This window comes from Myotis brandtii, unplaced genomic scaffold, assembly GCF_000412655.1.
Source record: "Myotis brandtii unplaced genomic scaffold, ASM41265v1 scaffold501, whole genome shotgun sequence".
In the NCBI taxonomy this organism is placed as follows: domain Eukaryota; kingdom Metazoa; phylum Chordata; class Mammalia; order Chiroptera; family Vespertilionidae; genus Myotis; species Myotis brandtii.
In genome coordinates, this window is record NW_005369101.1 from 863,544 (window position 1) to 887,367 (window position 23,824).

The following is a 23,824-nucleotide window of genomic DNA, read 5'->3' on the forward strand; positions in this document are numbered from 1 at the left end:
ACATAAGGCTACTTTACCAAGCTCAAGAAACATAGCAGCTTCACCTAGTACATAGAAACAAACACAGCATTGTGGCCTAAATGAAGAGACAAAGAAACATGTCCCAAATAAAAAAAAAAAGCAGAACAAAGCTCCAGAAAGAGAACTAAACAAAATGGAGACAAGCAATCTACTCAATGATCTACTCAATTCAGAATTCAAAATACTGGTTATAAGGATACTCAATGGACTTAGGGGAGGAGTAGATAACTTTAGTGAGAACTTCAACAAAGAGATAGGTAATAAAAAGGGAACTAGAAAATGTAAAAAAGAACCAGTCAGAAATGAATAATACATTAACAGAAATGAAGAATACATTACAGGGAATGAACAATGGAGTAGAGGAAGAAGAGGATCAAATCAGAGGTTTAGAAGATAAGAAAGCAGAAAAAAAAAACAAGAAAAAAAACACAACAGCAAAAATAAAAATGAATCCAAAAAATGAGGATAGTTTAAGGAGCCTCTGGAACCTTCAAGTGTACCAACATTCACATCATGGGGGTACCAGAAGGCGAAGAGAGAGAGCAAGATATTGAAATCCTATTTGAGAAAAGAATGACAACAAAACTTTCCTAACCTGGTGAAAGAAGTAAACATACAAGTCCAGGAAGCACAGAAAAGCCAAAACAAGATGAATCCAAAGAGGCCCACACCAAGGGACATCATAATTAAAATACCAAAAGTTATAGAGAGGATCTTAAAAGCAGCAAGAGAAAAGCAGTTAGTTACCTATAAGGGAGCTCCCATAAGACTGCTAATTTTTCAACAGAAACATTTCAGGCCAGAAGGCATTGGCAAGAATTATTCAAAGTGATGAAAAGCAAGGACCGATAACCAAGATTACTCTACCCAGTGAAGCTTCATTTAGAATAGAAGGACATATGAAGAGCTTCCTAGATAAGAAAAAGCTAAAGGAGTTCATCACCACCAAGGCAGTAGTACAAGGAATGTCTAATTAGGGGTCTTCTTTAAGAAGAAGAAAAGATGAAAACAAGGATAATAAAATGGTAATGAGTACAAATATATCAAAAATTTAATCTAAAAATAAAATAAATGAATAAGCTGAACAGAAACAGACTCATAGAACAAAGAACATTTTGATGGTTGGCAGATGGGAGGGGATTGGGGGTATTGGTGAAAAAGTAATGAGATTAAGAAGAACAATTTGGTGGTTACAGAATATTCACAGGGATTAAAGTACAGCATAGGGAATATATTTAAAATATCTTAATAACTATGTATGGTGTAAGATGGGTTCTTGATTTATGGAGATGATCACTTAGTAAGTTATATAGTGTCTAATCACTGGGTTGTACACATGAAACAAATATAATATTATATGTCAACTTTAATTGAAAAATTAAAACAATTTAAAGAAAAAACAAAACAAAACAAAACTGAATAGTGATGTGGGATGGGAAGGAGGCCCAGAATCATGCTGATGGGCTGGCCCTGCCACCTCACTGAGCAGACTTTGCTCTTCAGCCTGGTCCATCTGTGATGCAATTAGAGAACGTATCTCTAATTAGGCGGACACTTCCTGTGGCCTCTGTGTGTAATTCCTTCCGCAGGGCACCTGAGGCCAGCAGGGCGCTGGGCCCTTAGGGCCTATTTACTCCCTCTTTGTTGAACTCCTTCCTGACCCCCAACCCAAACAGTCAATAGTCTGTCTGCAAATGCAGCCTCATATGTTATGCCGATGTATTTAAAGTACTATGCAAATGAAGTTAAAAAGTGAGGACCTAAAGCTGGCTATGTCCCTGAGAGTATTCAAATGTTCATCCCCAGGAAACACCTGACAGACCCTTCACCTCATTAGAGGAATCCCTGTGGTTAAGGCCCAGCCCTGGGCTTTGGGGGAAGGTAGGGGACCAGGATGAGCAGCCCTTGGGTTCTCCTCTTTACCCCATAGGTGTTCAGGGCTGCAGGAAAGACTGGCTGCCAGGGAGCGGCTGCAAATGCAGGAGGGGCCCTCCATCTGGGCTGTTCTGAGCAGGTGGGACATGCTGCCCATCGCCATGGAAGTGGGCCTGCAGCCTTGTGCTGTGCGCTCCCAGGCAGCTTCCCCAGACATCCAGGGCTCAGGCACAAGCATGTCAGTGGCTGTCCCGAGGAGCCTGTAGACCTCTGTTCCAATTTTGAACTCGTTCTTTCTAGCTGGTTCCTCCTGGAGGCTCCAGAAGGCTCTCCCAAGTCTGGTCTCTTCTGCCTCAGGGAATAGCTCTTAATCCACCCCTTACTGCCCCTTTTCACTGTTGTTACTCTGCTGAGACCTCATCCTTCTGTCTCCTGGGGCTGTGCAAGCAATAGGCCCCACCAGTCCCGCTTCTAGCCTGTCTCCTCTTAGCTCGCAGAGTCTTTTAATATGCCCCTCCAGCCAGGTGATTCCCATGCTAAGGAACCCCATGGACTCCCACGTTCTAAAACAGTGGTTTTCATTCCTGGCTGGACATTGGAATCACCCAGGGGTGCTTTTTTAAAATGCAAATGCCTGGGGCCCCATCCTCAGAGATTCTGACAGAACTGGCTTGGGTAAAGTACCCTCCAGAACCACGTGTCAAAGCACTTTGTTGAAACCCCTTCCTTAGCGCAGCAGGCAGGGGCCCAGGGTGAGTGTCTTCTTTGCACCTGCCTTCCTGCTGTTCTCCCGGCCTCTCACTCCAGGCCTTGCTCTTTGTGCAGGCTCTGCGTCTCCTGGAACTCTGGCTCTGGGAGTGGCAACTCTTGCTCATTTCCAAAGCATTCCTGAACTGCTACCCTCTCTTTCGTGAATTCCTAAACTGCTGTCCCCTCTTTCATGAAGCCTGTTAGGGTCCTCACATGGAGTTGGTTAGGTCTTCCTTCTTTCCTCTTAGCCACACATTCACTGTTCCCCTAGAATTGCAAGAGCCTGTTTCACTGTCTGTCCCACTACCCGTGGTCGGCAAACTGCGACTCGCGAGCCACATGCGGCTCTTTGGCCCCTTGAGTGTGGCTCTTCCACAAAATACCGACTTCTGCGCATGGGCCATGAAGTTTCAATCGCACTGTACGTGTGCGCCCGCACGTGGTATTTTGTGGAAGAGCCACACTCAAGGGGCCAAAGAGCCGCATGTGGCTCGCGAGTCGCAGTTTCTAGCCTGATGCACTCAAAGGACAGGGCTTTTATCCACTTTGCATATGTCTCTTCTCTTAACCATGGCCTACCCAGGACAGAGACCATGCGAGGTCAGTGTCTACACTCGTCAGTGCAGGGACTGTCTTGTAGTCACTGTGTGCCCATTTGTTTTAACATTATCTTCTTATTACATGATATAAACTGTTTGACATATGCTGCTCTGCTAACAATACCCTATAAGTGTAACCATTATGCCCATTTTGCAGGAGAGGAAACTGAGGCAAAGTAAAGGAAGCAGGGTAGAATACATGAGTGTGTAGAAATGTGTGGCTCTCTGTTCTTGTATAGACAACCATGGCGACTCATCTGGTTATGGGGCTGTGACCTTCAGCAAGCCCTTTGTAGTAGCAAAGCCTTCACAGATGACAAACTTTTGGAGGAAATAATTGCTACCCTCATGACTAATTTCCAACACAGTCTCCTTAGTAAGGTCGGCCAGCAATGTAGTGTGCACCAAAGACATCTAAGCCAAAGAACAAGAGAGGAATGAACTTCTAATAAATACCTACTATGCCTCCATCTGGCCCAGGCCTGATCATAACTCTTCCCCTCAACAGTGACACAGAGCAGAAATGATGGCATTGCAGGCAATGAAACTGAAGCTGGGGCATGCTGGCCACTCAGCCAGTGTCCTACCAGGGGCCAGAGGAGGTGGGAACTGGCTTGTCTGTTACCTCTCCAACAGGACACCTCCTCTGCCTGCACACCCTCAGGTTCTAGCTTTCCTCTTCTACCTTTGCCTTTAAAAATACTTTATTTACATATGCATTAGTAGAAAAATATAAGAAAACAAAAAATGCCTGTAACCTGACAACCCAGAGATAAAACCACCAGGAACATTTTGAGCGTTTTTTTGTTTTCAGCATTTTGCTCTGCATTTATATCTCAAGGGATCAATTAATGTGTTCCGTGCCCTTGGTTGTAGTTTACATACAAATCTATGTTTCCCCTTTTGTTCCTAAAGCAAGCAGCTTAAGTTGTTCAGCCACTTAAAAATAGAAATAAGTGGTAAAAAGAGAAAGAAAAATGAACCTTGTGAGGGTTTGGTTTGAGCGAAATGATGAGTGGGAGCCACTCAGAGAACGCACAGGGACCATGGCCTGGAAGGAGCGGGGCCCCTCCCCGAGCTCTCGGCCATTCATCCCAACACCTGCTCTCCCTGTTTCTTTTGCAGGCAGCAACTTGAACGATGGCTTGTGGCATTCAGTCAGCATCAACGCCAGGAGGAACCGCATCACTCTCACCCTGGATAACGATGCAGCATCCCCTGCTCAGGACACCAGCCAGATACAGATTTATTCTGGAAATAGCTATTACTTTGGAGGTAAATTATTCAGCTTTGAGGCTGAAAATAAAGGAGAGAGGGAGAATTTAGTGGGCAATTATTTTACTATGATGATTCTTCCTTTGTCAATTAGACCATACTTCCAACACACACATATTCACACACACTCACTCACACAGGTGCCACCTCCCCAAACATACAGAGAGGCACAAACACCCACCCCCAAGCCCAAAATAACGGGAAGCAAGCCCTCTCACAGCTGTGCAGATATAAATTATCTAGGTCAGTGCTGAGGAAAAAAAGACTAGCAACAAGAGCTGGTGTTATGTAACTCATCCAAAGGAGATTTTTATAGCACAGCAGGCTCCCTGATCACATTCGAAAGGGGAAACTCAGCTGTAAACTTGGAGAAAGCACCAACAGTCAGTAGTGCCTGAAAGAGGAAGTATCCAGGGGAGAACGCACAACCAGCACGCTCACCCACAAGGCCACTCCTCTGGCACCTACTGCCTCTGTCCCCACCTCCCTGGAGGCCATGCCCATGAGGAAGACCTAGGAGGCCCATGAGCAGGTAGCTCCTTGTGGAGCAGCCAGAGACCCCACCCTCTCCAATGTTGGGTGAATCCTCGGAGCTTTTTCTACAGCAAAACACAGGCAAACAGCCCTAGCTGGATTGGCTCAGTGGATAGAGCGTTGGCCTGCGGACTGAAGGATCCCAGGTTCGATTCCAGTCAAGAGCACATGCCTGAGTTGCAGGCTCGATCCCCAGTAGTGGGCGTGCAGGAGGCAGCTGATCAATGATTCTCTCTCATCATTGATGTTTCTATCTCTTTCTCTCCTTTCCTCTCTGAAAGCAAACAGGTAAAGATTTAAAAACATAAAAACACAAGCATACATGTAATTAGCCACCTACTGCATTTTTATAAGTGCAGATATATTTTTATTTAGTCTTTTTCAAGGAATTTCCTTCATTAAGAAAAATAATACCTAATTTTCTGCCCATGTGTTTGTATTTTATAAACCATCTCTAAAGAGCAATTAACCTCAGTGTCTGTCTGACCATGAGCAAGACACTTATGGGCCCTGAACTTCCCCATCTAGGCGATGAGAGACAGAGCAGAATTGTTGGGACAGTTCCCTGGGGTCAAGGTTTACATGCCTAACACAGGGCTTCCCATCTGGCAAGGAATGGACAAACTGGCTTCAGACGTTGTAAATATAGGCATGGACTGAGCCTGGTCTATGGTTACCAATCCTTTTTCCATGAGGAAACTGAAGAGAAATGGTGTGTAAAATCATAAAGTGCAGTCTCCAATAGAATTTACAAATCACAGACCAGTGACATGTGGTTAAGCTTTGAAATATAAGAGATACTTTGCACAGAAGCAGTACACACATGGGGGTGTCCCAAGAGGGAAGCAGTGGGAGCCATCATCTATTTTCACTTTGATTTTAGGGCCTCAGGAAGGGACTCTGTCCCTCACTCTACATCTTCTCCACATGTACATGACAACAAAGTCCTTAAAGGGAGAACACTTCCGTTCTCTGCAAGTGTTTTAGCTCACTTAATTCATGTGGTGACTTTGTGAAGTAGGTAACAGTAGCCCTGATTCACAGAAAGTAAGAGTGGTGTTTGCTTAGATGAAATAATTTGTATGAGTAGCAGAACCAGGATTCACCCCCAGATCTGTGTTCTCCACAACATACAGCAAAGGGATGCCAACTCATGTAGCACAAAAGCGAGTAATTTTGCATCACATGCAATGCTTCTAACAGAGAGAAAAGTGATCTCGTATTTATTTTTTTTGAAAAGTGCTGAGCAATAATTATGATATGTAGCACCTGAATGACTAAAAGTAAAAATGCCCCCTGCCCCAGTTGAAGAAGTATCCCTGGAGGTGATTCTTAAGGGCACTGCACTCAGAAGGTAAAGATGAATCTGTGATTTGAGCAGCGTTTGAAAAAATGTCCCACAAGTAGACTGTAAACTTAAGGAAGGTAAAAAACGAGGTTGAGTAATAATAGTCAACTTACATAAATTCTCTCTACAGCCTCAATTAGAAGTCGTAACATTTCTCTTCACTTTATAGTGTGTGCTTGTGGGCTGTTAACCAGCTGCCAGACTTCAGCCCAGCAGTGACTGTCTATTAGAGATGGCGGAAATAATTCCCAGTTATTTATGGGTTATTGCCATGTTTTCAAGCTTGCATTCCCATATGGTCTGAACCTATTAAGACAATTAGGATGTAGTTTATAAGGTGCTCAAGTACTGATATACTTATTCACTCTCTACCTGTCTTGATGAGGAGTAGATGCCCAGGTGGCAGGCTATGCTAAATATGCATGATGCATTGTTTTTAAAAGAGCACCTTTGTAAAAATGTATGGTGCTAACCTTTCGCGCCTGCTATTACAGCCCAATAACGGTGTGCATTTAAACCCTTAGTCCCTTTAGTGTCTGGATTTAGTTTGCACAACACTTCAAAATTCCAGTTATGTTTCTACATGTACCTTTGTCAGGTGCATTTAGTCTGTTAATGCTGACAATTAACCAGATAACCACTCTGTCACCATCCTTACCCAAAGCATAATTTCCTTTGAAAGTTAATCTAGAATTGAATTGTGCAGTTAGAAGTGTGTTTCAGGACAGAGCCGACATCCCTGGGTAGTGATAAAGTGTTGTGTTCTTGAGATGAGTGAAGTGCCCCAGGCAGAAGACTGGCACACAGCTGATGCAGGGAAAAATGAAGAACAAGATGCATGTTACGGCGTTGGTAGTCCCTTCCACACTTTTGGTTTTAGCTCTGTACAGTGATGGAGGTTGCCCCCTTTTGAGCCAATTCTGTCCCCTCTCTGAAAATGCTAGGATTTACAGCTAAACTGTGTGCACTTCTGTGAGTGAAAAAGCACCACAATAATTAGACCTCAAGGTCTCCCATGGATAGGTCGCCAGAGCAATGACTGATCAGCTCAGTGTTCTTCATTTTTTTTCTCTGTCCCACAGGCTGCCCTGACAATCTCACCGCTCCCCAATGCTTAAATCCTATCGAGGCTTTCCAAGGCTGCATGAGGCTCATCTTTATTGATAACCAGCCCAAGGACCTCATTTCAGTTCAGCAAGGCTCCCTGGGGAATTTTAGTGATTTACACATTGATCTGTGTAGCATCAAAGACAGGTAATTATTGCCTCTTCTCCTCTGTTCTCCCACCCCCTCTTCCCATTCTCACTGTTCTAAATATGTGCTCTTTAAGCAAAATTCTAATCCACAGACTTTAGCCACTTTAGATATAATTGAGTTGCCTAATGGAAAATATCTCTGAAATGATTTCAGATCCAGAGAAAAACGGTTTAAATTAGTTGAGTCTCTATTCATGTTGACTTGCAGTAAATGGGATATGCAAGTTAAATCAAACTACAAATTTGTGAAAGGATTAAAGTTTTGTGCATAAACGCCACTTGATGACTTTGAAGTTAAGAGTAAAGTGAAGAGGAGGGAGGAATCACTTTTTCCTCCTAAACCATCTCGTTTTTCAGTTCAGTAGGTGTCCTCTCGCACGGGGTGAGCCTCGGGCCCTCTGGGACCCTAGAGTATAGGTTGGGCAGTGTCCACTGTGCACAGACAGGCCCAGAGCCCGGCCTTGGCAGTCACTGCCCCTCAGTCTTTTCTTCTGGGGCTCAGCAGAGACCAGACTCTGTCAGGGAGAACCCGCACATTCACTGCAGCCACACATCCCGCAGGAGCTCTGTGTCTCTCTTTCTCCTGGGATCTGGATTCTCTTATATTGGAAGTTTCTAGATTCAAAGACACACTGAAGACAATTAAGAAGGATGATTCTGAATTTTCAACTAGGTTTGTCATGTTCCCCAATTTTCTTCTCTAGTGCTTGCCTCCTTCTCTCTAATTCTACTCTCCCTGGTTAAAATACCATCTATTAAATGGGTGAATGATGTGTGTTAGTTGCAAGCCTATGTGTTCGTGAAATAGGGTCTTTACTCAATTTTCATCAGGAAATAAATTAGCCATTACAATGAAGGGCAATAAATGACCAAGAAGTCACCCTTATTTGTAGGACATATGGCAACAGCAACTTAGCCTGGCGCAGGGAGAATGAGGGCAATATGGTTTTCAGAAAGTGTGCTGAGCTGAATCTTATAGGACAGGGAGACCTGGCTGAGGGTGGAGGGGTGGAGGAAGAGTTGACACGAGACAGTATGTCAAATGGCACAGAAATAGGAAGGGCCATGCTTGCAAGTATTTCATCAATTCAATACAAATATTACAGATTCATTTTAAAATTTGTAATATTTGGATACATTTTAGAGCTGATAGTAATAGTTTAATTGGCAACATTTACTTATCTTATTGGCATGTAAAATAGTGGCATGCCTTGCAAATAATGGTATATTAGATTGAATAAAATACAGCTCAGTGGGGATGGCAGGGCACTGTGGCGCAGCACATGGTGAGAATATGGTTAGAGATGGGGGTCAGTATTGACATGAAGAACTCTGAGTGCCCATGGAATTTGTCTTCATGCTCTAGGCAAAAACCAGAAAGGGCAGCAGTCAGACTGCCTACTGAAATAGTACTCAGGAAATAGTAAGAAAGATGGCTAGAAGGAGAGCCATCCCTGAGCTTGAGGTACTGTCCCATTCCAGGGGAGCAGTGAGAAGTAGTAGGTCCCTCTCGTGAGCACAAAGTCAGCTACACAGATCAGTCTCCTCTGATGCTCAGAATGACCAGTGTGGTTTGGCGGACCTTTATGAGAATGTATCTCTGCTAATACCACAACACAGGAGATGGCCATCGAATGGCACAGACTTCCTGGCTCTTCTACTTCATCTTTTTTTCTTATATATTTTTATTGATTCCAGAGAGGAAGGGAGAGAGAGAAAGAGAGAGAGAGAGAGAGAGAGAGAGAGATCAATGATGAGAGAGAATCATTGATTGGCTGCCTTCTGCATGCTCCCCACTGGGGATCGAGCCCGCAACCCAGGCATGTGCTCTCACCGGGAATCAAACCGTGACCTCCTGGTTCATAGATTGATGCTCAACCACTGAGCCACACCGGCTGGGCTGTCTTTTTTTCCTATTTGACCGGACATCTGGGTAATAAAATGTGTGCTTCACCACAATGTGCTCATGTCGGGACCTGAGCATAAAAGATACTACACATAGTGGCTGCCGCCCCTGTAGTCTTTACTGATGATGAGCTCCGTCAGGCAGCACAGCCTTTGCAAAGTGTAGATCAATAGAGGAAGCATTTATCAACGGAATCTCCAACCATACCTTAATTTCTAATCAAGGAAGCTCTCATTTTTGCTGACAGAAAGTCATTGCCATCTACACTGCATCATTACTTTTGTGTGATTGTAGTCTGTGTAATTGTATTACACACAATTGTGTTTTGGTTAATTGTACAATAATAAGGCATTGTGCTTAGTTTTGTGGGTAAATGGTATGTTTTTCTTCATTTGCCAGACAGTGTCTCTAACAGAAGGGAAAGCCATGGTAAAAGGCTTTGCTTAATTAATTATCTCTTGAACTTACATTTACTATTTGTTGGAAAGGGGCATGGTTTCTGAGTTTTGTGTTTTATTTTTAATGTGTTAATTAACGTAAGCCTGGTTTAAGGGCAGGCTCAGTCTTTGCCTTCAAGTATCTTTCCCCTTGAGGATGGGGTGATTGTGGTGGGAGAGATGGGGTGGAGTGGAGTCTGACTATTTTTCTTGTGTTCTTGTCTGGAAAGTTCATGGAGGGCAGGCTTTGATCTGGCCTAAGAGTCTCTTCTCTCCCAGACCAGGCTCCCCTCTGCCCCTTCCTCATGGGCTCTGTATGGAGACCCAGGCCTCCTCCTTGGCCTCAAGAGGCCATCTTACCCACCCCTCCTGCCTTCCCTCAGACTGCTCTCCCGGGCTGTGCAGAGGGGCCAGACTTCCCAGCTCCCCTTCCATGCGGCCATCTTTCACATGCAAAGGCTCCTACTGCTGGTCGTGGTGGGGAAACCAAGGTAGCCTGCACAGAAGAAGCACATAATGTTATGAAATCGTAAGAGCTTTCTCCAGTGGGGGTCCTTCAGGCATGTTCCCTGGAGATGGTGCCTAGCTCTGCTTGCCCAGCCTGGGCAATGCTTTGAGAGGAAGTGAAAGTCACACCCGAGAAAACCCATTAATTCACAAACCATTCTTGGGACAATGCTTTTTGTTGAAGCTGAAAGAGTTCCTTCCTAGGGACCAAGGACCTAAATAACAATTTTTATCTTAATGATTGGCAAATCCCAAATTCTCTGGCCTTGGGGAAGAAGGGACATGGCATCCCTGGCCTGGCTACAGCTCTGGCAACAGGGAAGTGCTTGCTTTAAGAAGCTCCAGCTGCAGAGCTGCCCCGTGTCTGGCAGTGCAAGGGCAGGTTGGAGAAGGGGGCCAAGCACCCTTGGAGGAATCGCAGTTGGGGCCAGAGGGGTGCACCCAGCATGCACTTGCACTGGTCTGCCTACACCTCCAGTATGGACTTGAGATAGGCAAGACATGATAGTCTAAACCAGCCGTGGGCAAACTACGGCCCGCGGGCCGGATCCGGCCCATTTGAAAAGAATAAAACTAAAAAAAAAAAAAAAAAAAGACCGTACCCTTTTATGTAATGATGTTTACTTTGAATTTATATTAGTTCACACAAACACTCGATCCATGCTTTTGTTCCGGCCCTCCGGTCCAGTTTAAGAACCCATTGTGGCCCTCAAGTCAAAAAGTTTGCCCACCCCTGGTCTAAACTATCATAGAGCCAAGTCACCCTTGATAAATGCTTTATTCCTTCCACACTCTTTATCACACCCTCAGTTATTCGGCATTACAGATGGGAAGTGGGTGAATGGGTGAGGCAGTCTCATGTATACACTGGAGTAAGATAAGATGTGTTGAGAGCTGTACAAGCCATGGGAGTTCAGGGCGAAAGAAACAATCATCGAATGTGGTCTAAGAATTTAAATAGGAGACAGGGTTCAAGGTGGGGAGGAGCAAAGGGATGCTGATGAGTCAGCTGTCTGACATGAGAGGAAGTGGAAGTCACACCTGAGGAAATCCATTAAGCCCAGTGTGACTGTCAACAACTCTGAGCAATAGTAAGCCTGTTTAATTCCCAGTCCACTACTCATCAACTTGGATGACACATATTATTTAACCATTTTTTATTCTTTATTGATTAAAGTATTACATATGTCTTCTTTTTCCCCCATTGACCTCTCCCCAGCCACTCCCACCCCCAGCACATGACCTCACCCCCCTAGTGTCTGTGTCCATTGGTTATGCTCATATGCATGCATAAAAGTCCTTTTAATGTGTTTTCTCTTTTGCACAGCCAAGCTCATAAAACCTTCCTTTGCACTGAGCATGAGCCTGTGAGAAGCAGGGGCTCAGGGGTGTGTCTAATGAGCAGATACACAGTAAATGTTGCCATGTGAATTCCCATGGTGAAAAGTTTTCTAACTCTACTTTCCAAGGGAACAGGAGAAGCCCAGGTCTCCCTCTGAAGCTTCCTCAACCCCCACAATGGCCAAGGAATCCCCAGTAGTTTGTGGGGTGGATCCCCATAGATATACTGCTCTGCGACTCCCTTGGGCTTTGATCCCCACTTATTCAGAGGGCTGTCTCCTGGAAGACCATTCACCACCCATTAGGAACATTTGGTTCCAAGGAGGCTCTGGTCATTAAATTATTCTAAAGCATTGGCCTCAGGGCCTAGAGAGAGTGACAAAAGCACATGATATACCTAGGGCACCCAATTTAAGGTGGTCCCTATTTCCAAATGCATGCATATGCAGACTGGACCTGGAAGTGATTGCCTCCTTAAATTCTGTAGGTCAATTCCAGCATAGGTGCATGAGAATCCTCAGAAAGGTTTCTTAAAATCCCAGTTGCTTGGTACCACCCCTAGAGTTACTGTGAAGGCCAATAAAATTTACATTTATATCAACTTTCAGGGTGCTGCTGTGCTGGCCTTGGGACTAGACTTTGAGAACCACTGCCCTAAAGCTTTTCTCATCCTGGAGGCCAGCAAGTTGCGTGGATTCTGTACAAAAGGGGTGCAAGGGCACGGGAGGGTGGCTGTGGCTCCAGCTGAGCCCCCAGCAGCTCTCCTCCTCATCAGAGTCTCACGGGCTCTGAGAAGTCCCGGCAGCTCTGTCTCGATGTCCTTCTCCAAACAGGCACAGAGTTCAGTCCAAGGGACACTGGGAGTCAACTGAATCCCCGCTCCTCCAGTCATCCCTGTCTTTGTCACTTATGACCCCCCGCCCCCTGCTTCCCACTACAAAGGAAGCTTTCATGGCTATAAATAAGCAAAAATCCTCAGAGGATATTTTGGTTGGAAGGGAACTTGGTCTTAGAATAGCTGCAGCTGCCAACAAACGTGACTTGTCTTTTTGTCATTTTGAGGACAGGTGACTCGCTGGGCCCATTGAAAGTCACAGCTTGATATTTCCTTCTAGACCAGCCTCATGCCCTGTGTGTGAGGGGGTCACATTATAAAGCAGATGACCACCGACCACCAAATATTGCTCCGTACCTTCATAAAGATCAATAGATCAATAGAGGCTGATTCCATCCAGTTTTCTGCACCAGCAAAGGGTTGCTGTGACCCACCTGCCTCATTCCTTGGGTCCTTTCCTTAGAGAAACGACACTGGGGAAGGCCCCTGGAGCTCAGCGAGCTCAGGCTCTCTCTGGAAGGAAATGGAGTCTCAGTGTGGCCCATGTGGCGGCACCAGGTGGGAGCGGGTCTCTGCTCAGGGCGATGCTGCTGCATTCTGGGTAGTCCCTTTGCTGCAGTCCTTTCTAACTTTTAACAATTTGCTTGTCCCGACTGAGTGAATGACATGTGGGTGACTGCATTAAATGTCTTGCAGCCAACGAAATTATGATCTGTAGCTTTTCACTCCATAATCACTTCCCTTTCCCTCAACACTCATTCTTTTAACAAAAGCATCTGCTAATCTCCCTGGCCAAGATTCTGACCTTCTTGGTTCAGATGCGGGTGTTGGAAACACTGAGGGAAACAAGAATTCTGTTGGATGACCTCCCATAAGCAGACTCATGCTAAAATCTCACCCAGTGCGTGGGAGCTCGTTAAAAACAGTATTTTATATAAAGAGATTACATTTCAGGGTAATGCATATGCTTTAGTTCTTCTCTAAAATTGAAAACCATTACATTGGGTGCCGGGAAAGTATTATAAGGGCAATGCCCACACAATCTGAGCGCCTATCTCTAGAGCCAGAAATGCTGCCTGCAATGTGGTGTTCTCTGAACTCATGGGATGGGGCCAAAATCAAAACCGAGTACTTCTGCTGTTTTTATTTATTATTTTTAGTCTACTTCATGCAGGAAAAGAAAGGTTATATTTTACATAACAGTTACTGAGCAAACATTCTCTCAATAGTACTTCATTTAATTATCTACACAGTCCTGCAATATCCTCAAAACGGCTCTCAGAGCCCGGCTCTCAGCTCAGCATCACCTGGCAGCTTGTTAGAAATGCATGTTCTCAGGCCAGGCCCTTACCTGCTGGGTCAGAACCTGGAGACAGAGCCCATCTGAGTTTTAACAAGTTCCCAGGTGAATCTGAAGCACACTCAGACTTGAGAACCGTCGGTTTGCTCCATCGTTGTTATTTTACAGATACCAGTAAGACCAGTGATGTTCTCAGAAGCTCAGTAAGCTCTGAAGGTTGCAGGGTTAGTGTTTGGTGGGGTCAGTATTCATCCACATAAATGTGGATGCCTATTGACTGAAGGCCAGAGAGAGAGGAGAGATGGCTTGGGCAGCCAGAATATGTCAAGGGAATATCACCAAGGAAGTGAGATTGAAGAGGAACTGGAAGGCTGGGCTGGGTGTAGGGAGGTCAAGCAGGGTATTCCAGGTGGGTAGAGCATGGGGCTGGGACTGAGAAAGGGTGGTGCCGGCACCTGCCTGCCAGGACTGGGAAGCTTACCTTGTCAGCAGAGGGTGAAAGAGAACTTAAAGCTGAGGCCATAGTGGACTTGGAAGCACACAGCAGTTTAAAATCTGAAGAAGACACAGTATCAATATCCTGTCCTTAACTGCTGCTTACTGTGCCCCAGGCATCGTGTGTGTGTGTGTGTGTGTGTGTGTGTGAGTCCTTAACTGCTGCTTCCTGTGCCCCAGGCATCCTGTGTGTGTGTGTGTGTGTGTGTGTGATATACTCACAATAACTGTGTGAAGTAGGGAATGCTATTAACTCCACTTTACAGAATGAGATGAATGAAGCACAGAGGCACTGAGTAACCTGCCTACGGACACACAGCAGGTATATAGCTGAGCTTGGCCACAAGCCATGGCGTTTGGTTGCAGAGATCACACCTGTCTTTGCACTGTACCACTTCCGACTTTGCAGTTAGGAGACATCCCACATGGTTCGGCAGGATTGCAAAGCAGAAGATGATGTGTTTTCATCTTGGGTTCAAATCACGAAGCAGGTTGTGTTAACAGAAGACAAGGGATATGGGCCACAATGTGTGGACCACCACAGGTGCAACCTATTGTTACACTTGTGACAAGCCCCCTGAGAGATACTCAGAGATAGCTCAAGGGTCCCCCAGGATAGTCGCCCTTATCTATTTATTTGGGCTGATTAGTCTGGGAACTAGCTCAGAAGGGCTATCAGGAAAAGGTCAATTCTGAGCTGATTTCTTAGGACTTTCCATCTGGAACTTCCCAGAAAAAGTACTGATTAATGTCTCTCTTCTTAAAAGAGGGCCACTCCTCATCACCTGCCCCCACCTCTTCAAATGTCAGTAGGGACTAGGAGCTTCAGAGGAGGTTAAAACCTGGATTTGACCTGAGCAAGTGACCTTAAATAAGCGCATGCGTATTCTGTAAGCTCACCATATGAAACGGCGCTTCTCTGCCTGTGCATGAGGAAGGAAACCAGACACCTTTGATTCATGAAAAACACAGAGTTCCCACCAAGCCAAGGAAGCACTGCATTCTGTCCAGTCAGACGGTCAGACTCTCCCCAACAACTGGAATCGGAGGCATCGATGCTGAGCACAAAGCCAGCCCAGTGAGCTGGGGATGCTCACAGCCCCGCAGAAGGCGAGGACCCATTCCAAGGGCTACGGGCTTGAGGCTGAGGTGGGCGTGCATGCTCAGAGAGCAGGAGGAAATGTGCACCCAATCATCTCTCCTGAGAAACACTAGCTCTGAAATTAGGAGGGTTCAGAAGGCACAGAAGCTAAGGAAATCTTTTGATCTGGATTGAAACATGAAGAAAAGGTTATTTTAGATCCTCAAGGCACCACTGTGAGACGGTGCTTATGTTTAACTCTGTGGAAAATATTCCTAAATTAGTAATCAGAAGAAAGAGGTTCTTCTTTGCTGCTCCCTTCACACAATCAACACCTCAGTGAAGCCGTCCTCCAGCATCCAGGTGACGTCCTCCCGTCTGTTCTCACATTCTCCAGAGAGTCCTCCGTCCGTGTGGCCAGTGTCACCTCTGGTTTCTCCTCATGTGCACTGATGGCCACCGATCGGGCCGCTGGGGCAAAGCATCTGTGGCCTTTCACACCGAGTTGCTGGCATCCAAGCCAATCCCTTGGCGGCCCTGGGTAAGCACAGTTTATAAACGCAGCTGGAGGGCAATGAAGCGTCATATGTTGTGAGTTGGGGAAAAAGTAAGCCTGGCCTGTGATCAAATACTCTCACTTATTTTGGCAGTGAAACCTAAAATTAAAATTAGCTCTGTCATTTTACCCTGAGTTAAGTATCTGTTGGGAAGCTCACAGAACAGGAAAGCGGCCTCCAGGGCTGTCCTGTGCCTGGACTTCTGAAGGCTGCTAGGCCCACTGCTCCCGCATAGCACAGGGCGTGGTCAGCAATAGCCTACCATTCGCTGCAGCTTAGGAATACCCAAAGGGCCTCCCTGTGGGCAGATGAGGAGAGGACTAACAGCGTAAGCTTAGTAACTGACCTCAAAACAAGATCACACTCAGGATTTTGAGGTAAAGCCACTGCTGTTTACAGCTTAGCACAACTTTGGACAAAGCTAGTCACTCCACCACTTCATAACTCAGCTCCCTCCATTGTCAAACCGGGAGGGCATTCACTGTGGAGGGCATTAACCAAGGCGAGGTGCTGGCGGCTGTCCCCCCTGGGGTGGCAGTGTCTCCCCGCCCCCCACCGCGATAGTGTCCCCCTGGGGCGACAGTCCCGCTCCACAGGCAGCAGTGTCCCCTGGGGGTGCGGTGAGGACTTGCTGAGAGCAGGAGGGTGAGACTTCTGAAATTTAGGAGCAAGAGGGACAGAAACGGGGCTCCATGGCCTGGGCCCACCAGACTGGAGAAAACCAACACAGGCAGGCAAGGGTGATGCCTTCTAAATACCTACAAGCATCACCTATTTTATTTTCTGGACAATTTTTCCTCCTGGTTCAGCTTCATCTTAGAAAGACACTTCAACATGACTTACTTGGCTGGCCAACTGTGGGGCCTTTCTCTCCCAAAACCAGGATAAAACAGGGGCCAAGCAGGGGATGTCTCAACACCTGGAAAAGTCCAGGGAGATACATCAAGCTGCATGAGGGTCTCTGTGAGGCCACGTTAATGTGTCCGACTTACGGTCTATGACCTCCTGCACCCAGAACACCACTAAACCTATTATGACGGACGTTATCATCACCTGGCTACTGCTTTGATTTTTCCATACTGAAAAACATTATTTTCTTAATATCTTTAATTTTTTAATTGCAGTTAATGTACAGTATTATATTAGTTTCAGGTCTACATCCCAGTGAGTAGACATTTACAGCACATACAAAGTCATCACTCTGATAAATCAATACCCACCTGGTACCATATGTAATCATACAATATGACTGATTATATTCCTTATGCTGTATTTTACATCCCCCTAACTATTCAGTAACTACCAATTTTTGCTTCTGAATCCCTTCACCATTTTCGCCCATCTTCCCCAACCTGCCTACCTTCTGGCAACTGTCAAAATGTTCTTTGTATCTATGAGTCTGCTTCTGTTTTGTTTGTCTATTTTGTTCTTTAGATTCCACATATCAGTGAAATCATATGAAATTTGTCTTTCTCTGTCTAGCTTATTCAATAAACAAACAAACAAACAAAAAAAACAGAGTGGCTGCCCTGTCCAGGTGGCTCATTTGGTTGGAGTGTCATCCGTAGAAGATCACAGGTTTGATTCCCGGCCAGTGCACATACCTAGGTTGTGGGGACAGTCCCTACAAGGGGTGCTTATGGGAAGTAACTAATCGATATTTCTTTCTCACATCAATGTCTCTCTCTCTCTCTCTATCTCTCTCTCTCTCTTTCTTAAAAAGAAAATGAAATAAAAACATACCCTCAAGTGAGGATTGAAAAAAATACAAAACACAAGGGTGGCTGAATGGATATGAAAACAAGACCATTGCATACGCTGTCTACAAGTGACTCCCTTCATATTGAAAGACACACAGAGACTGAAAGCAAAGAAATGGAAAAAGATAGTTCATAAAAATAGAAACAAACAAACAAACAAAAGCTAAAAAAGGCAATAAGTATACCAGACAAAATAGACTTGAAAACAAGGGCTATCCCAAGAGACAAAGAAGGACCGAACAATTTGACTTCTGGGTATTTATCCGAAGAAACCCAAAACACTAACTAAAAAAGATACATGCATTCCTGTCATTACTGTGGCATTATTGACAATAGCCAAGATCTGGGGGCAACGCAACTACCATCGATAGATGAGTGGGGAATGAAGATCATTCTTTTCACTGTAATAATTAGTGAGGGGGCCATCCCTGCTTTCAAAATGAAAATGATCCCAGAAGTGATTCTGAAGCAACTCACGGCTTATAGACCAAATAACTTTATGAGAATCACAGAAGTTCATACTCTAGATGTCATATGATTTCACTGATACGTGGAATCTAAACAAAACAGAAGCAGACTCATAGATACAAAAAACATTTTGACAGTTGCCAGAAGGTAGGCAGGTTGGGGAAGATGGGCGAAAATGGTGAAGGGATTCAGAAGCAAAAATTGGTAGTTACTGAATCGTTAAGGGGATGTAAAATACGTGGAGACTTGCATGCCTCCACGTCAGCATGTGGTCCATGCTGGTGGTTAGATGCTCACGCAGCACGCGTGACAAGACACACCGAGTCCTGAGGCCCTCCTGCTCCTCTGGCTGCCGGACAGCCTGTCTCTGCTCGTCTGCATGTGACTCGGCTGCTCCTTCAGCTGCTCTGGTCCCTGTGCAGCCAGTTCCTTGTCCTGGGCCCCAGGAGAAAGCAAGGCAGAGAGTTGCTGGTTTTCCGTGCTCTGGTCTTCCTCCTGTTCTTGGATTGGAGGCTGTTTTTCACTATCCATTTGGCCTTTCTTCCATTTATTCACTTGTCCATTTATCCACTCCTTCATCTGTCTCCTGTATTTGGGACATCCTGCTGTGCCAGGGGCTGGGTAGGAGCTGAAGGTGTAGCTGAGTGCCCAACACAGTAGACTCTGAAGAAAGCTCCATGGAGGGACACAGATTTTAACCAAATAATGGTGAAAATAAACTTATATTTTCCCAAATACTGGCATGAGGAACATAAACAGTGCACGAGGAGAGCACCTGGGAGGCAGGCTGGTTACTGGAGCTGGAGCAGTGTGGCGGAAAGGGCGATGTGTCCTCGGGGTCTGCAGTGCCAGGCTGCTGTGGTCACTGCCACCTTGACCAGTGCACTCCAGGCCTCCTGCACTCCTCGCCTGTGATCCCGACTACAACCTCCTGCCTGTGTGCTCCGCTGAAATCACTGCAGTGAGGGTTCAGGGCTAAAAAGAAAAATTCTGCTTTCTTTAGAGGTAAGAGGCTTTCTAACTGAGATTTTAGCTAAAAGCAAATTTCCTATGTTTTCCCAAAACACTGTGCTGGGAATTCTTCTTCCTTTAGTAAGATCCGGTTACTGAGCCCCTCCCCATTGCCCTGACTTCAGTGAGTAAGGGTTTACTCCTAATAGTATGTAGGCTACACCTACACTTAGCAAAACAGGAGAAGAAAAAGACCCAAAGTAAACCCTGTGTCATGGCGGGAATGGCATTTCAGCTGGCAGATGGTAAATCAGAGAATCAGGAGTGAGAGGAGGGCTGTGCCTGTGAAAGGTCATTCTAATCACTACACTTTCTCATGTTAAGCAGTTGCCTCCTGAGTGTACATGAGAAGACACACATGTTGGGAAATGAGAACATGTTGCTGGCAGGGACTTGAGCAAAGCGGAGAGAGAATGTTATAAACTACTGTTGTTTCTAGTGAGAGGAAGTGAATCTTCAGCCTTTGAGATACCTGGGAGTGTAGGAAAGCCCAGCCTTGGCCCAGAGAAGAGCAGGGCCTCACAGCCCTAAAAGCCCAGCAAACCCACGTTTCCCATAGTCCTACGGGGACCCATACCAAAAGGCCTAAGATGGGCTCCCAACTGCATTCAAATCCACTTTATTCTCCACATCATAGTGAATCCATAACACAACTTTCTCGATAGAATCATTCTAAATGTAAAAGCACTTTTTAGACAGGGAAGTAAAATGTTCTCTCAGTGACAATTTGCCTCATACTTCTCTCCCACTTGCTAAAATATGAATTTTATTGCAACTCTAGCTCTGCTAAAATTCAGATTCCATACATGCATTTCACATACCCTCTAGCACATGATGGAGCCTGAGGCTAAATTCTGGTTAAGGGTCCAAATGCCCCAGCTGACCTTGCCTCTTCCTTCCCTTCCACCTTTATTATCCTCATCTTTGTCTCTCCTATATTAATCCATCATCTGTCTAGATGCATTTGCTGAGCATCTGCTATATATAGATATAGATATAGATATATAGATATATAGATATAGATATATATGATCTAATAAAGAGGGAATATGCAAATTGACCCTCAAGTCATAACGGTCAAGATGGCTGCACCCCCAGTGGAGGCCAAGTTCCCATAAGGAGTCTTAATGAGCAATCAGCAGGGACCTGAGGCTGCACCCTCCACCTGGTGAGGCTCGACAGGGGACCTCAGGCCATGCCCCCCCCCCCCAGTGCCAGGCTGGGGGACCTCAGGCTGCACCCCTCACCCCAGCACCAGGCTGGGGGACTTTAGGCTGTGCCCCCTGCCTGGCAGGGCTTGACGGGGGTGGGGCCAGCCGGGTCTGGGTCTTGCGCAATTTCGAAGTGCACACGGGTGGGCGGGGACTTGACTCTGGGTCTGGCGGCGTGTCCCAGACAGGATGAAGATTTTCATATACATTTTACTATTTTTCTTTCATCTCTGACATTTCTATTATAGAGAAAGGGCAAATAGCAACATTAAAATATTTCCTCTAATTCCCTTTTAATGTGCATGAATTTCATGCTAGATATAGATATAGATATAGATATATAGATATAGATCTTCTGTCTTCAAGAAGCTCAAGAGCAGGTGAGCCAATTCTGAAGCCAGAGATTGCGCACAAAGAAGCTCATGGCACTGACTGACAGGCTACACCTGGGCTGCATTTTGGCAGGCAAACAGACATGGGAATAGGGGTGGGAAGTCACTTCCCAAATGGACCATGCTGGCCTCATAGCAGCCATCTCATTGCAGTCTTCAGGCACCTGCTGCTACTTCACTGCGTTCCCTTCTCAGTTCTTTTTTGCTTAAATTCTGCCAATCTTTCAAAGGCTGGTTCAAATTGTGCCTACTCTGTGCAGTCTGATGTTCAGGATTATCTTCCTCTCCTAAGCGTCTCTGGCACTTTCCTTCTCTAGTTCATTTTGCTCCCAATCAGGACTGTTACCTGCTTTATGTCTGTGTTTTGCATTCCCAGAGAAAGTCCTTGATGCATTCATTTGAGAGCAGGTGTTTTGCTATTATTTGTTGAATAAATTGACCCTTCACAGCATTTGCTCTAGTAGCTGGGGGTGAGCCACACGTGAAACTTATGAAAATCAACACACTTCTTAGAGTTGGATACAGTATCGCCTCGAGATATGGAATGAACTTGATAGTCTTTAACAGTTTTACACATCCCAAACTCTGTTGACTGCTGTCCAAGACTTTGGAATTAAAGCCCTTCATCTCTTTCTCATCTTGAAAACTTCCCAGTGTTCACACCATATAGCTCTTTATTTGAATGGCAGTGGTGCCCACGACAAGCAGCTGGCGCCAGCTGTCATCGCTCACAAGGTGCTAAGTGCTCCTTCTGCAAGAGCTAGCGAGCGAGAGTATTTTCATTTAACAAGGCTATCACAAACTTAGACAAGCAAACCACAGCAATGTATTTGAGCAATGCAATCTATAAATATTGCAGTGGAAGGAAGCATGCCAACACATTATTCTTATTATAATCACGTGCTTTAAGAAAGAAACGGGGTAGCTCTGCAAGAGAACTCGAGTCTGGGAGGAGGCAACTCTAGAGAGCATACAGCATCTCCTTGGTGACTGACAGAGGATGGCATAGCCTCCTGGTGTCAGAGCTGGGTGTGCCCCCTCTGGATTCAGTGAGCTCCAAGCAGCTCCTGGAGACTAAGTTGGGAAACTTGTGAAATTGTGACATTCGCCAGTCTTTTACCATAGAAGTTACCTTCAATGTTTTCCAAACACCATCTAAATCCCCTTTGTAAAAAAACAAAAACAAAAAACAAACAAAAAACACAAACAAACAAAAAACAAACAAACAAAACCTTAGCCCGTTTGGCTCAGTGAATAGAGCATAAGCCCAAGGACTGAAGAGTCCCAAGTTGGATGCCGGTCAAGGGCAAGTACCTTGGTTGCTAGCTCCATCCTCGGCCCTGGTCAGGGCATGTGCAGAAGGCAACCAACCCATGTGTCTCTCTCATAACCATGTTTCTCTCTCTGTCTCTCCCCCTCCCTTCCACTCTCTCCAAAACTCAACCGAAAAATATTATCTGGTGAGGATTAACAACAACAACAACAAAAAAGGATACAGAAGATGATTTTTTTTTCTGTGAATTTTGTCCTATTATTGTTTCTACACTGCACTCTAACCAAAGCCACCTACATTTAGTAGAATTCAGCAAGGAGCCAGGGGCCATGCTGGGCTTTCCCTCTACTAATTCAGATCTAAGGAGAGCAATATTCAAATGTTAAAGTGACCTGTTTCTATTTAACAAACAAGGTACTGAGGTGTGTGGGTATTAAATGAATTTTCCAATATTGCATAGTTAACAAGTATTTTTCAGAGAAGTTAATGGGGCCCCAAATGACATAGAAGTAAAAGAAATAATGTTGCTCTTTGAAAGTTAAACTCAACATCAAAAAGCCTTAATGGATTATCTTGAAGACACACATGGTGCCCAGGCCAGGCAGGACTGTGCCTGGACCCAAGATAGCCTTTCTGAAGAAAGGAATGTACAAAACAACAACAAAAAAAATGTAGGTGGGTAAGAAAAATCATAAATAATGAAATCAAATAGTTAAAGGTAATTGTAGCTTAAGAACTTAATTAAGACCTTTTAGCCGAAACCGGTTTGGCTCAGTGGATAGAGCGTCAGCCTGCGGACTGAGAGGTCCCGGGTTCGATTCCGGTCAAGGGCATGTACCTGGGTTTCGGGCACATTCCCGGTGGGGGATGTGCAAGAGGCAGCTGATCTATGTTTCTCTCTCATCGATGTTTCTAACTCTCTCTATCTCTCTCCCTTCCTCTCTGTGAAAAATCAATAAAAAAATATATATTTTTTAATTAAGACCTTTTAACCTCAGACACTTAAAAAGGAGTTCGTTTCTGCAGCACAACATCACGTGGGAAGAGATGGAAATGGCATTGGATGCACACCCTGCTTTTCTTGCTCCTGAGTAAGAGGGGAGGGCCACTGTGGGCCCCCATAATTCTCTCTAGAAGTGGATGAAGCCTATGGCACTGTAATAAGTTTGCTTCAGTGAATCAAACACTAATTGGACGAGGCCAGCATGTCCAGTAGATCATGGAAATGACCCCTCTTATGCTGTCCAACACCAGTCACCAGCAGCTATGGAGAAGTTGAAATGTGAATATTATGACTAAGAAGTGAAATTTAAATTTGATTTTAATACATTTAGATTTAGATAGCCATGTGTGGCTGGTGACTACCTAGCTAGTTAATCCAGGACTAGACACCCTCAGGACGGGACTCCTAGAGCTGACAGTCCCCCCACTCCCCTGCCCCCCGAGCCCCACATGCTGCAGTTGGGGTGATTCTGATGATGAGGTTTTGAGGTTTGGGTCTCAGAATGGTGGCCTGGTGGGTGCATATGGTGCCACCAGCAGCAGCCAGTACTCCTTCCCCAGAAGAGAAAGGCTTATCATTTTTTTGGTCT

At 45.3% G+C, this 23,824-nt stretch overlaps 1 protein-coding gene across 1 annotated transcript in view; it reads left to right on the plus strand.

The window, feature by feature from the left end:
• The window catches only part of CNTNAP5 (contactin associated protein-like 5), a 921,850-nt gene that overhangs the window by 511,675 nt on the left and 386,351 nt on the right, over positions 1-23,824 (plus strand). The window contains exons 9-10 of the mRNA XM_014548314.1: positions 4,371-4,520; positions 7,485-7,656. Of these exons, the coding sequence (XP_014403800.1) occupies positions 4,371-4,520; positions 7,485-7,656 (322 nt within the window). The remainder of the gene's footprint in view (positions 1-4,370; positions 4,521-7,484; positions 7,657-23,824) is intronic.